Genomic DNA, 14,406 nt, shown 5'->3' on the forward strand with positions numbered 1-14,406 from the left:
ACACTTTCCGCTTTCTTTACTGGGTATATTTCTGGCCATTTAGAGAACACATCAACAATGACCAATGCATATTTTGATCCTTGGCATTCATTCAGTTCTATGAAATCCATGTGAATGGTGTGAAAAGGATGTGGCGGAGTAGGGAAATGACCTCTTTTTGGTCTTAAGCTCCCTTGAGCGTTATGTTTTTGACATATCATGCACGTTCTTATGAATTCTTTTGCTGAATTTTCAAAATTAATCGCGTACTAGAGACATCATCCCTCCAGTTGACAGATGCGTCGAGCCATGTGTCACTAATGCTGCGATTTTCATTATATCATCTGTGTCTAACTGTGCTCCATGTTTCAACCATTGCTTCTGTTCTGTCTGGTGTGCGGTTTTCTGTTCACTTTTTAATACTTCAAGTGGTATGTTTTTAATTTCTGTCATAGCTAATGCATGCATCTTCTGTTGTGCTGCTAATTTAGCGGTTTGGTCTGCAAAATTGTTTCCTCGTGTTATATGTGTGTCATCCTTTTGATGTGCTGCACATTTACACAATGCTAGTTGTTTCGGCAATAGTACTGCTAATAAGAGTTTCTTTAATAGTTCAGCATGTTGTACTGGCGTTCCGCTTGAGGTCACCATTCCTCTGTTGCTCCATATCTTAGCAAAATGATGTACTGCTGAGAAAACATATTGACTGTCTGTATGAATGTTTATACTTTTGTCTTTATGTAACTCGCATGCTCTTATTACTGCTATAAGTTCTGCACTCTGAGCGGAGTGCGCAGATGATAGTGGCTTTGCTTCTATCACCTCAGTCTCTGTGGTTACTGCATATCCTACTTTGTTTTTCCCATCAACACCTTTAGACGCAGAACCATCTACAAAGATGTCTGTATAATCTATTTGTGGCATGCTATAAATATCAACACGTGGTTTCGTTTCCTCATTTAACTTGTTTATGCAACAGTGTGACTTTCCGTCAAGTTCACTCGGCAATAAAGTGCCAGGGTTCAACTGACCGCAACGCACAATTTCTATGTTAGATTGGGATAACAATACGCCTACATAGGACAGTTGTCGAGCATGTGTTACAAATGGCAACTGTCCTTGCAGGAGTATAGAAGCTACTGCGTGTGGCACTCGTAGTATAAGCTTGTGTCCTAGCACTATATCAGAACATTTTTGAACGGCCTCTGCTGCGGCTGCACAGGCTTGCACACAAGTTGGCAATGCTGCAGCTACAGGGTCTGCTTTCATGTAGCCTGTGTAGGAATGTTTAGCTTATTTTAGAGTTTAGACATGTAGGAATGTTTAGTTTCCTTTAGAGTTTAGAAATGTGTTAATATAGAATGTAGAATTATGGTAGAGACACTGACACTGCCCTGGATATAAATAAAGGCCTGACTGTGTCATGAACTTAGGAGTAGATCTTAGGAGACCCTCCCAGTTGAACTGTGAAAGTAAGACAAAGAGGAGTTAATGCTGAGTGGAAATTCCCCAGAGGATACCTGTGTGGGGGTCTCAACATTTGTAACTTGATAACTGTGGTTTGGAGGGAGATGGTATTATGGCCCCTAGGAAGAGACACACACCCACAGTGTTTTAACTGTTACTCACACATCCACATGCACACTCACTCACGAGCACTCACATAGACACAGACACAGAGTTTGCAGCACACATGGGGATTTATGATGGGGTCGCTCCTATAAAGCTGGGTGGAACTAACAAAGGGGTGAAGATTGTTTCAGAGGGACACCGGCCTCGTCTTCCCTTCTAGAAGTGCATGCTTAAATGAAGATAAATAAAGAATAAGGAATGAGTAAAGATTAAGATGAATAAAGTTCTTGTAAAAATGACTACTGGGTCCGGTGCATCTCTGAAGGCCCGAGGAATAATAAAGAACCGGGGTAAAACTGATTTCCCAACACCTGCATTTCCATCTACACTGAGATAAAACGGTTTGTCATAATCAGGCAGAGCGAGAACAACATTTGTTTGTAAAATAGCTTTCAACTGTTCAAATGCTTTTACAGTTTCGGGTGTCCAAGTTATTTTATCCTTTAACGCTAGATTTTTTCCGTAAATCAAATTTTGTAAAGGCTGTGCATATAATGCAAACTCTGGAATCCATGCTCTACAAAAATTAGACAACCCTAGAAAGCTCATCATCTGCTGTTTTGTTTCTGGCTGTGGTGCATTCTGTATTGCTTCTTTCCTTTTGTTTAACAGCTGTTTTCCTTCCCCTGACAGTGTATGTCCCAAATACACAACTGATGGGCTCCACAGTTGTAATTTGGTCATAGACACTTTGTGTCCCTCCTGTGCTAGATGTCTAAGCACTGCAAGAGTGTTTTGTTTACAATCTTCCTGTGTGTGTCCTGTTATCAAAATGTCATCCACATACAGTAGGTACATGTTGACATCGATTTTTCCAGTGCTTCTGCATACAGAGTCGGGCTGTTCTGAAACCCTTGTGGCAGGCGTGTGTAGGTGTATTTCTGACCCTCATATGTGAATCCAAACAGGTCTTGTGAGTCTGGATGCAGAGGCACTGAGAAAAAGGCATTAGATAGGTCTATCACTGAGAACCATTGTTCTTTTGGTGTTATCTGGTTCAAAATAGTGTGTGGATTTGCAACAACTGGTGGAATTGTTTCAGTGATTTCATTAATAGCTCTAAGATCATGCACCGACCTATACTTTCCTGTGTTTGCTTTTTTCACTGGAAATATAGGTGTGTTGCATGTTGTTGTTTTGCTCTGGGTTAAGATTCCTGCCTTCAACATGTCAGCTATTACAGATCTAATACCTTCTCGCTGTTGTGGGCTCAGGGGGTATTGTGGCTTAATAGGTCTGAAAGATGAGATTGTTTTCACTTTAACAGGTTCTTGGTTTTTAATTAGACCGACATCTGTGGCATTTCGGGACCACAGGGTCGATGGAAGAGTTTTTAGTTCTTCCTCTTCCTCTTTTGTAAGAGCGACAGTAGTAATATAGCTACAGCTTTTTTGCTTTTTGCCTCTACTCCCCTCTCCTCCTGACAGGACGTTGAACACGCTGCTCCTGACAGAGATCTCGCAGCAGACATGGAGCAGCTGTTTCACAGCTTCCTTACAGACAGGCTGATGCACGAAAACACGTTGGATATCTGTGCTCATCCTTCACGTGTCTCCCTGCAGCTCCCTCACAGCAGCCTTTCTCCTGGTGCATTCTGGGAGTCTTCGGTGCTGGAAGGCGCGAGGAGGCTGCAGCATTTATGTCGAATGCTGGAGGACAAGCTCAACGCGCCGGATGCCCAGGTTAGTGTTCAGATCGGCTTTCATTCATTTATACAGCAGCAAACCACCTCAGGGCGCTTTACACTGTAAGCTACAGAGCACTATGGGTGACAGTGGACCACTCAGCTGACCTCAGACATGTTTGCTTTGAGCTGATTGGTTACTGCTGAGAGGTCAGAGTAAAAAATATAACAGTGATTTTATCATCCAGTAAACATCCTTTTCCGAATATTTAACCACACCGACGCCACGGTGTCACACCAACGCTCCCAGTCTGAGCTTCAGTTTCCTGAGATTGTCGGTGTTCGGTGGGCGGAGTTTGCTGTGTGAGCTTCGAGCATCGTTCGCCACCTGTATTTCCTGTTCTGCCGCGTGTTTCGTGTGAACTGGTTCAGCTGCTGGTCCCAGTAAAGATCTGATGTTCCAGTCACGTCACATTTAGCTGGAGGTTACAATACAAGGTTCTGGCTGAAGAATGTGGCGAATCATCATCATATGTCATTCGCGGGCGATAACGAGTCAGAGACGAGGACGCCAGAATGTGCCACTTCTGGTTCTGCAACTTTGCAGCTGCAGAACCAGAAGTGTCTCCTTCTGAGTCATTGTTTTCATTTCTGAACACCTTCCAGGTAAATTTGAACATGTCTGAGTAATTCAGCAGCCCGGGCCCTCTCTGAGATCTGACGTCTGCTCGCGTCTGAAGCAGCTAACGGATAAGCACGGCTCTGGAAAGATCTTCCAGGTGATGAGCACGGTCGTGGGCACCTGGGACCTGGACCTGAACTTGACTAAGGGCGAGCTGGTGGCGGTGATCAGCGAGGCCGACAGCCGTGGAGACAGAAGGAGGTGGCTGGTCGATGCAGGAGGTGAGACTTCAGGTTTTATGACGTTTGCACTAAAACCTGAGAGGAAGAACTGTGGCGCCATCTGCTGGCAAGCCGCTGTTATTACAACTGAAACAGACGAGCAGCCAATGGGATCGCTCTGTGAGGGCACACCGGGTTGGTCTGACACTGTGAACAAATAAATGTTAAACTATATTTACGTCTTCACGCAGGGAAGCGAGGCTACGCTGCTGCCTCGAAACTCATTCGCTATCACCAGCCAACAGACGACCCGCCCCCCTCACCACACCCGAGCCTGGCAGAAGACGTGACCGCACACAGAAGACACTCCTACAGCCCGGCAGGCAATGCCCCACTGCCCATGAGTCAGCCCTGCTTCCAGGCAATTGAATTCCTCTGCACTGGACTGTCCAGGAGACGGAGGCCGCGTGCTGTCCACCAGCGCAGGACTGCAGGGTGATCATCCAGCTGCAGTCAGAATACTTTAATAAGTCGCCCCGAGATAATAAGAACAGACTGAACTAATTAAATAACATGTCCTTATCTTGGACAACATCCTCCTCTCCACCTTGACAGCGTCCAGCTCCACCTGTTACTGGCCGTCCCAGCATGCAGCGGCACAGAGGACGGCTCTGGTCACGACAGTAAGACTGAATTTGTTGTTGTGCACAGCAAATGCGACGCTGTCACATCCTCGTAGGCGTTGATACGCTGCTTGATGGAGCGTAACAGTAATGTGACACAGAGCGGCTCTACCTGAGCAGGTGATTTAAAGACAGGCAGCTGTCAGTGTTTACAGTGTTTGGCCCACCCAGTAACAGCCTTCACGTGGATCTGACTCGGTCACACGCTGTGGGCTCCTACGACACGCTGCTGATGCTCCAACACAGCATCCAAGGAAGCTTCACGTTTTCATTCAGTGTTTGCACACGTTTGTAGTGATCAGTAAGAATGACAGATGCAATCCTGTTCCACCCACAGCCCGTGGGTATTCTGTGAGGCGTTCATGGAAAGATCTGCTTTGTGCCAGTGCATGCACACGTCTCCAGCAGCAGGCCTGTGTCCACCTGTCCTCACACGCTGTCCTTCTGTCTCTCAAACCCACGGTTTTTATACCATCATCAGCTGATTGTTTCTTAAACGGTGGAAGAAGATGTGTTCTGTGCTACCCTCGTCTTACACGTGACGACGTGTGCTCGGAGTACTTCTTCTTGTCTTCGTGTTGATGCGTCGCACTTCTCTGAGCGTAATTCAGTGCAAAATAAGCGCCGAGCTGCAGTGTGTGCAGCAGAAGTCTCCTCAGCATCTCTCCTCGCCCTCGTGCTGAAGTGAAGGCGTGTCGCCTGCAGACGCTGTCGTGGTCGTTGATGTTACAGTCGCAGCGCCGCTGCTGTTGAGCACGGTTCGTTAGAAAAAGCCGGGTCGGGTGGTAGTAACGACCCCACGCTGGTGTTTACAGCCGAGAGTGTGTGTGTGTGTGTGTGTGTGTGTGGGCTGATGACACACTGATGTGTGTAATGCTGCTATATCAGCCTCTGCAGCTGGAAACATCTGCGACTCGCAGTGTCGTTCTGACCATTTAAACGCCGTCAGGGAAGACGCTGTCGCTTCCTGCCTCTGTTTCCTGTGTGCAGTCTGCAGGTATGAAAGGAGCGACTGAGTGGAGCTTAATCACAGATTGACTCTGTAACGCTGATGATGTTTGGTCCTCCTGACAGCCAGGACGGTGTGGAGGCGGAGACCGTTAAATGCTGCTTTTTTTTAATGTTTCCAGGTTGTGGGCGCCTACGACTTCACGGCCAGATCCAAACACGAAGTTTCCTTCTGGGCCGGAGAACCCGTTCGTGTCCTGGAGCCTCACGACAAACGAGGGAGCCCCGAGTGGAGCCTGGTGGAGGTCAGAGGTCAGAGAGGCTACGTGCCCTCCAACTACCTGGCAATCATGCCCGTGGGAGCGGGGCTGCCCCCGAACCCTGGCTTTAGGGGGTGGAAACTGCAGCTGGTGTCGATGAGAGGATGGATGGAAGAGCCTCCCGGGATCAGCTGTTTACAGTCTCAGTGTTAATCCTGCCACTTTATCCTGTTTACGACTGGAAGTGTAAAGTTTCTCCTGTGACGTTTCCTGCTTCCGCTTCCTGTGCAGCGTACACAGGAGCGAAGCTTCAGGAGCAGCAAATGAAGTTTACTGACTTTAGCTTTAATAATGAAGGTTTACTGGTCTGCAGTGATCTCCAAGAATCATCCAAGAACGCTCTTCAAAGATGGCGTCTGTAACGCCATGTAGCTCTGACGGCGTGTCACCTCAAACAGCCTGAACGTTTGGACGACGTTCGGTGTGCGGCGATGACACAAAGCTGTTTTTAAGATGAAGGACGATTTTCATGGCTGCTGTACGGTGAAGCGCTCATTTCCCATGAACCTCAGAGTGATGCTGCATACATGCAGGGTGTGAGCTCTCTCAAGCTAACTGTAACGTGTGTGTGTGTGTGTGTGTGTGTGTGAACCCTCTTCACCTGCAGCAGAGCTGACGGGTACACGGCACTCTCATCATCTCAGACTGAGTAATGTGATGTGAATGTGACACGTCTCCGAGGCCGAGGAAGAACAAGACTCAGCAGGAGGAGGAGGAGCTGGGAGAGGGGCGAAGGACAGCGGCAGTTTCTGCTTTGCCTATGAGCGGATTTAAATTTCGTTGTGCTTTGAATCCAGAGTTTTACGTAGGAGTGAAATGGGTCAGGACAGAATAACCTCCTCCTGCATTCACCTTCACCTGACGATGCTTGTTGCTATGGATACGGCTCAGGGAGTGCGGGTCACGTCTGTGGCGTTTGCTCGGCCGGACTAAAGCTGCAGCAGCATTTCTTGATTCCCGCACTTTTGGGTCAGAATCATTTGAAAGCATCTCTGAGCCTCCTGATTGGCTCTCAGGTCATAGACAGGAAGCTGAGCTCCAGTAGTTTTGCAGATAACAGCAGCTTGAACGTTTGAGCACCACAGACTCTCTCCTGGCCTCCTCCTGTGGGGCTGAGCAGCCTCAGCTGCTGTGAGGGTGGAGCAGAGGAGGGAGGCCGGGAGTCAGAGCTGCTCAGCTGTTCCCATCAGGCTGAACGTCAGGAGGAGGAGGAGGAGGAGGAGGAGGAGGATGCTTCTCTCCTAAAATACCAGATGTCCTCAGGTTAGTCAGATAGACTGAAACCTCAGCCTGAGAACATTTACCTGATTTCCCTCCTCAGAGCCCGGTTTAGGATGAGGGAGCGGTTCATTCCTCAGTTATTTTGGGAAGTTTTAATCCCACAGACGTGCAGATGAAGCTGCAGCGTTCCTTATGTGGAGGAAGTAGATATTTGAACCCATACACACACGGAAACCACAGAGGGAACATTTCTGGCTTTTTCTGTCTGATCAGAAACCAGGTCAGCATCTTCCTCGCATGCTGTTTTTACATTGTCCATAACTCTAAATGATAAGTGCCATACCACCATAAAATCAGGTCTTTTACATCAAAAACAATCCACAAAAAAATTATAATTGTGACCATACACTTGTGGGCGTCACACACTCCCCAACAAAAAAGAAAATGGCTCCTGACATTTAACCTTTTACCCTATAAAACTCATTATACTCATTATTCAAACAATTCAAATCACATCCCTTCCCACATATCCACATTCCTTGTGTACTAACAGTTATAATATACAGGGAAGGTGTGCACAGTGAGATGTTGGAATGCGATATGGCACTAGGGGAAGTAAGGTAACAGGGATATGGTGGCATGGTGTAGTGTGTTGTGTTTGGTGACTCGTGCACTTCAGCACAACTGACTGATGGATGCAACCGGAGAGAGGGTTGGCCAAGGGTGTCATATGTGAAATGTGTAGCAGGTCGTCGTTCTCTAGTAGACCTTCTTAGAACTGATTCATTTGTCGGTGGGTCACATTGGGTGTATGCCGTGCCCTTTCTGAAAGCGGCAGCCCAACTTCTCCTCCGTTGACTGTGAAAGGCACTTCAGTGACTCCTGATTCCCGTACCATCTCATGTTCCTCCTCTCCCTTGTCATTGTCAAGTTCAGTGCTTTGGTGTCCACCATCTTGTTCCATTCCTGTTTCCCTCAATTCATCTCTTGCTGTTCGTTCCCCCAATACTGTTGCTTCTGTCGGCTGAGGTGCTCCACAGTTGACAACTCTGCTGAACTCAGCTGTTCCCCTTGAGGGTCCAACAGTATGGTTAGAGGTATGTAGAGCACCCTCTTTGTTCCCACTCCTCAAATCATACCTCAACTCATAATACATTGAACTCTCATCATCATCAGAGCTTGTGTCAGAGTGAGGTTGAAACTCTGTCTCTCTTTGAGCTGGTTTTGGTTTCTTTTTCTTGACAGCAGATGACCTGTCCCCTCATTTACAGCAGGCAAGTCCACAGGAAGCTCATTGACAAGATGCAATAGATTGCGATGCAGAACACGCACTCTTTTCCCATTTGCCTCTGAGGCCACTCTGTAGACTGGGCTGTCATTGATCTGTTCCTTCACCACATAAATGGTGTTCTCCCAGTAGGACCTTAACTTGCCAGGACCACCCCTCTCAGTCAGGTTCCGAACTAGTACTCTGTCACCAGGTTGGAGTACCACTCCTTTCAAGTGCCGGTCATAGTGTTTCTTCCCACGATCACTTGACTTTTGGCTGTTTTCAGATGCAATCCTGTAAGCTTCAGTCATTCGTTCTTTCCATTTCTCAGCATAACCTCTTGCAGTTTGTGGTTCTCCATCAGTAACCAACTTGAACAGGAGGTCTACGGGCATTCGTGGATGTCGACCAAAAAGCAGAAAGAATGGTGAGTAACCCGTTGTTTCATGGCGCGTGCAATTGTATGCATGAACCATCTGTGGGAGAAAAGCCGATCAGCTTATTCCAATTTTATTCGGTCGACTACTTGCTATTACCCCCTAAACCTATCCTATCCTTTAAACCTCGTCATGCCTGCAGTGGGCCACCGGAGGGAGACAAAACACAGAGCACTGAAATTCAAATTTTGCCCTGCAGGCCAACTTAGTGTGTCTGTGCGTGTGTGTGTCTGTGTGTCTGTGTCTGTGTGTGTGTGTGTGTGTGTGTGTGTGTCTGTGTGTCTGTGTGTGTGTCTGTGTGTCTGTGTCTGTGTGTCTGTCTGTGTGTCTGTGTGTCTGTCTGTGTGTCTGGTGTCTGTGTGTGTGTCTGTGTGTCTGTCTGTGTGTCTGTGTCTGTGTGTCTGGTGTCTGTGTGTCTGTCTGTGTGTCTGTGTGTGTGTGATTGTGTGACACAGAGAGAGAGAGAGAGAGAGAGAGGGAGACAAATCACAAAGCACTGAAATTCAAATTTTGTCCTGTCCTGCACCGCTGACCGCTGCCGTCTCTGACCGCCGCCGTCTCTGACCGCCGCAGTCTTACAGTCTCTGACCGCCGCCGTCTTTGACAGTCTCTGTCCGCCGCCATCTCTAACCGCCACCGTCTTCGGCCGCCGTCTGTGTCCGTCGCCGTCTCTGACCGCCACCGTCTTCGACAGTCTCTGTCCGCCGCCATCTCTAACCGTCGCCGTCTTTGACCGCCGCAGTCTGACAGTCTCTGATCGCCGCCGTCTCTGACCGCCGCAGTCTGACAGTCTTTGACCAGTAGCCGTTTGCATACTATGCATACTCTCTCTTCATGTGTGTGTGTGTGTGTGTGTGTATGTTTCTCTGGTGAAATTCAGTATGGTTCCGTTAATGTACAATCCTTAATATGTTTTATGTGTGTGTGTGTCGGCGGAGGGGGGGGCGCCAGAGGGAGCCCAGGGCACCAAACAGGCTAGGACCGCCACTGGGTGGCATCGTTCTGATCCCATATGGGAGCAGCCAGTCACTCACTGACTAACACTGCAAAACAGAATTGTTAAAGTATTAATTTTAATTTCAATTCAGGTTAGATCTTTTTTTTGTGCGCAACACAGATTTTCTGTGCACAGAGACCGTGCCAGCAGTGCGCAATCGCGCACGTGCGCAGCTTAGAGGGAACATTGGCTATAACTAATCCTAGGGTAATTGAATAAACCTTTATTATCCCACGGATGAGAAATTGTGTTGTTACAGAGCTCTTACAGCAAGGGAAAATAAAATATAAAAGGAAGACATTTACTGTATGAAGGAAATTCTCTTTTGTGATGATATTTTGAACATGCATCTCTGTTGTCCTGACAGCTTAGTGGGTTATGAGCTGATATGCAAATTAGTTGATTGTTACTAGATCAGGGAAAGATGACTGGATTATAAAACAAGTGAATAAGATGTATCAGAGGGTTGAGTTTCCTGTTTCTGATGTATGGGTGAAGCTTGCATCCAGATATACTCTGATTACTGAGAACAAACTTGTTTTGTGAAATACATGATGACATGTTACACGTTTACTTTTGGAGGAAAAAAAGGAGAAAGGCTAAATGAAATGATTGGGTCTGTGAAAATGAAAAATAAGTGAAAGAAGCACAGACCTGGGGAAGAAATTCACATTTCAGTGATAAAACATTGCTATGAAGTGTTTAGGAAGGGTTTAATGGAACTGTGCAGCTGCTAATAAAAAGGGGGGACATTTCTGTGTATTTAGCAGGTGGATCTATGTTGGTTGGCACCAGACTTTCCAGAATTGTGGCACTTGCGGGCAACCAGTAAATATGATGTGGGGAGAATGAACAAAGTTAGTGACTCTTAAGTCAGGATTTTGTGTTTTTGTTTTGTTTTGTTTTTTTACACTTAGGCCATGTCTGATACCACACATGTCTAATATGTGTTTTTGTAACAGTGCACTTAGGGAACAAAACTGCCAGGTATCATCCCCCTGGGGGTGATATTTTGTGTGTTGATGATTTAATAATCAGGTCTCTTTAAGCAGACTGGAAGTAAAAGCGCTACAAAATACCGGTAAGCTTCTCCAAATCACAATGGCATAGGAGAAGTACATCTACCTAGGACGCTGACCATATTAGATGGTAAGTCCTGTGTTTAAAAGGATTGTAGCGATTCAGTGCATTCCAAAAGCAATAAGAATTGTTTTTATTTTTGGAATGACGTAATATTGCATGCGCGGTTTTCTACTATCAGCAATGACTGGTTCAAATGCATGTGACTGGACTGATGATGTGGACTGCAGTTTTGGCTGATTTGAGTTTTTTTTTTTTTTTTAGGATTAGTCACTTCTCATGCCTAAAAAAACAAAGGGTGGATGTATGTGGTTTGTTTGCTTGTTTTTGCAGGAGCAGGAGGACGACGGAGACCAGAGGAGGGGAGACTGTAGGTTCACATGAGCGCGTGTGGGCCCTGCAGATTTAACCCTTTAGCTGCCACTTTTCTGCGTTATTGATTTTGTGTGAAGGAAGCTGTTTTATTGGCTGCCCGTTGGTTACAGTATCACAGTGTATTGTTGGAAAATGCTACAGTGGGGAAATGTGTATTCAATGTGAAACACATAATGTGTTGAGACCAGTTTCACGTCTTCCACAGAAAAGGAGGACACATTCCACAGCACCTGTGGAATGTGTTGATCCAGACCTGACCTCCGGACGCTCCACTGCTAATGTTTGTTTTCTGAGGGTTTTTGTGGGGGATTCGGCACAGACACAGACAGACATGAGTGAAGATGAAGCAGGATGTGCAGTGAACACAGAACATCTTAGTGTTGGGCTCATTATCATATCACTGTTGAGCTCATAGTGTGAAAACAAGTGAGTGACCTTGCTTAAGAAAAGTCACTGGTTACAGTAGTTTTGATTAAACACATGGGATGATTCATGATTTAGGCAAATTATGGACACGGTAATGTTTTAATGATCTGGGAAATAAACTGCACATGGCACACTTGTGCCTGTGGTGTTGGATGCCTTATTGCTTACCCTACAGTTGTTTGCAAGTTTGTATTAACTCACAGATTTTGTTATCTAGGTAATTGTGGTGTGGCCGATGGCTCCAGGCAGAGCCAAGAGTTAGACACACTTAACATGACATTAATACTGATTTTATTCTCTAACAGTTGATGATGAGATGAGATAGCCTTTATTTGTCAGTTGCAGGTCTTTTGCCCGCAACCGAGATGACAGACCTTGCCGACCGTACATACATTACACAACATCACATTGGGAAGACAGGTCAGGCTAGGTAGCGAGGAAAAAACATCGAAATGTGTAACACAAAAGGATAATACAGGAATGGACAGATATCAACACACCATAGCACAATAAAACACAGACGAGCAACATGGGAAAGAGTTCCAGTGTGTACATCTGATCTGGGACCGCTGCAATTGTTCGACTGCGCCTCCAGCTGACCCGATGTCCACATCAGAGGGGAGGTAAGCGTTGGAGGTGGCGTTGGATCCGGGGTAGGGAGGGTGATGCGTCGGTGAGTGCTTATCAGTATCAGTATATGTATGTGTGTGCGTGTCCAGAGTTCAGCTGAGACAGTGTCCTTCGCCCTGCCAGGCTAAGTAAACAGTCTACCAGCCAACCCAGGTGGCCTTGCATGGGATGGGAAGGAACAGTCTCAACATAGTCGTTATCAGGGATTGTTTTGATCGGCTCCAGCCTTGAGCCCGCAGCTGGCGCCGGAGGGGTAGCCAGATTATGATAGCAATTGTCTTCCAACCAACTCATGAGAATTTCGATCTGTTTCTTTTAGCACTCCGACACTGGTCCCTCCATCATCCGTTGGATAGCTGCGAGTTTTTCCATGATGTTATTTACCTTGAATCCGAGATCTTGTCACTCTTTTGCTCACAGAGCAGATTCTGAGACCTCGCGACCACAGCCAACTGATCCGTGATGTATTCCAACTTCATGGAAGTTTTACAGGCCTGGAGTGAAGCTCCAGAGGAGAATTTCTGATGTCGGTTGAGAAATTATATTGCTAATCTTTTTCTTTTTCTTCTCCTAATTCTAGTGAGTTGATTCATGGGAGAGACCATGTGTCAAACAGGAGGATTCAGGTTTAACATGAAAACAATGTTTTCCATGATTTTACTGTTATTTGTGTGATTAATAGTTAATGTATTCAGTTATTCAAGCTCTGCGTGTTGATGATGGTTGATACCTTTTCAAATGGTTAGAAGTTTTAAAAAGTTTAAAAAGGCCAGCCATATGTGGCCTTTTTTTCCATATGTGCCACGTGTCTGTTCGTAGCCACGGCCCCAAGCACTATTCTCCACTGGAGATCCGCACTGCGTTTCTCTATGGGAGGTTTGTACAGGGACCTCCAGCTACCCCTCGGAGATGACCCCGGAGCCAACACACCTGACCACTTCGACTCCAGAACACCAGCCAACAATCCCCTGTTCAGCACCTTTACAGCCACCTCATATATAGCCTTCTTCGAAACCGCTGACAGGTCACCCAGAACAGGTGTTCGAAAGGTAAATGGCCTGTATTTATATAGCGCTTTTTAATAGTCCCTAAGGACACCAAAGCGCTTTACATATCCAGTCATCCACCCATTCACACACTGGTGATGGCAAGCTACATTGTAGCCACAGCCACCCTGGGGCGCACTGACAGAGGCGAGGCTGCCGGACACTGGCGCCACCGGGCCCTCTGACCACCACCAGTAGGCAACGGTGGTGGTCAGACACAAGGACACAACGACCGAGACTGTCCAAGCCGGGGCTCGAACCGGCAACCTTCCAATTCCAAGGGGAACTCCACCCTAACTCCCAACTCTTGAGCCACGATCGCCACGAATGGTAAATGGTAAATGGCTCAGATTTATATAGCGCTTTTATGGTCCCTAAGGACCCCAAAGCGCTTTACATATCCAGTCATTTACCCATTCACACACACATTCACACACTTTCACACACACATTCACACAAAGGAAAGAAGAGAGCCTCCCTCCTCATCCTGCTCCCCAACTGTGGCACAAACAGACAGTGAAGGAAAGTCAGCTGAACTTGGTTGACCACCTGCAGAGCGAGTCCCCAGGGCAGCCTTACAAGTCCAGGAAGAACACCCATGACTTCTTCCACCAGCTTCTCCAGAAAGCGCAGAGACCTGATCCCAGTCTCCTGAGCCAACTTGGCAGCCGTTTTCCACTGCCCTGCTGTCCTCAGGCCCGCCAGCTTGGTAAGACCAGCATTTACGAGGAACCTCTGCACACTAGCAGTGCTAAGCATCCTACTTGGCACCAAGGGATTTTAAAAACGAGGCTCCTCACCAACATCACCATAAAATTGAGAACAGTCTCTCTGCACTTTAAAAACAGTCTTCCAAGCAGTCAAAACAGACTGGTAAAAAACAGAGGTCTGCGAA

The 14,406-nt window shown here is 46.8% G+C and overlaps 1 protein-coding gene across 1 annotated transcript; it reads left to right on the forward strand.

The window, feature by feature from the left end:
* The first annotated feature begins 3,080 nt into the window (after positions 1-3,080).
* LOC120436309 (rho guanine nucleotide exchange factor 37-like) lies at positions 3,081-6,182 on the forward strand. The gene is made up of 4 exons (XM_039607086.1): positions 3,081-3,293; positions 3,976-4,138; positions 4,330-4,499; positions 5,892-6,182. The coding sequence occupies exons 1-4, from the start codon at positions 3,081-3,083 to the stop codon at positions 6,180-6,182; spliced, it is 837 nt and encodes a 278-aa protein (XP_039463020.1).
* Positions 6,183-14,406: the final 8,224 nt, after the last annotated feature.

Source organism: Oreochromis aureus, linkage group 23 (genome assembly GCF_013358895.1).
Source record: "Oreochromis aureus strain Israel breed Guangdong linkage group 23, ZZ_aureus, whole genome shotgun sequence".
NCBI classification, from domain to species: Eukaryota; Metazoa; Chordata; class Actinopteri; order Cichliformes; family Cichlidae; genus Oreochromis; species Oreochromis aureus.

Excerpts from the sequence above, each read along its gene's own strand:
- LOC120436309 (XM_039607086.1), top strand. The coding sequence starts at position 3,081 with ATGGAGCAGCTGTTTCACAGCTTCCTTACAGACAGGCTGATGCACGAA. Across the intron at positions 4,139-4,329 it reads GTGGCTGGTCGATGCAGGAG|GGAAGCGAGGCTACGCTGCT; the intron begins GTGAGACTTCAG and ends GTCTTCACGCAG. Across the intron at positions 4,500-5,891 it reads TGAGTCAGCCCTGCTTCCAG|GTTGTGGGCGCCTACGACTT; the intron begins GCAATTGAATTC and ends TAATGTTTCCAG.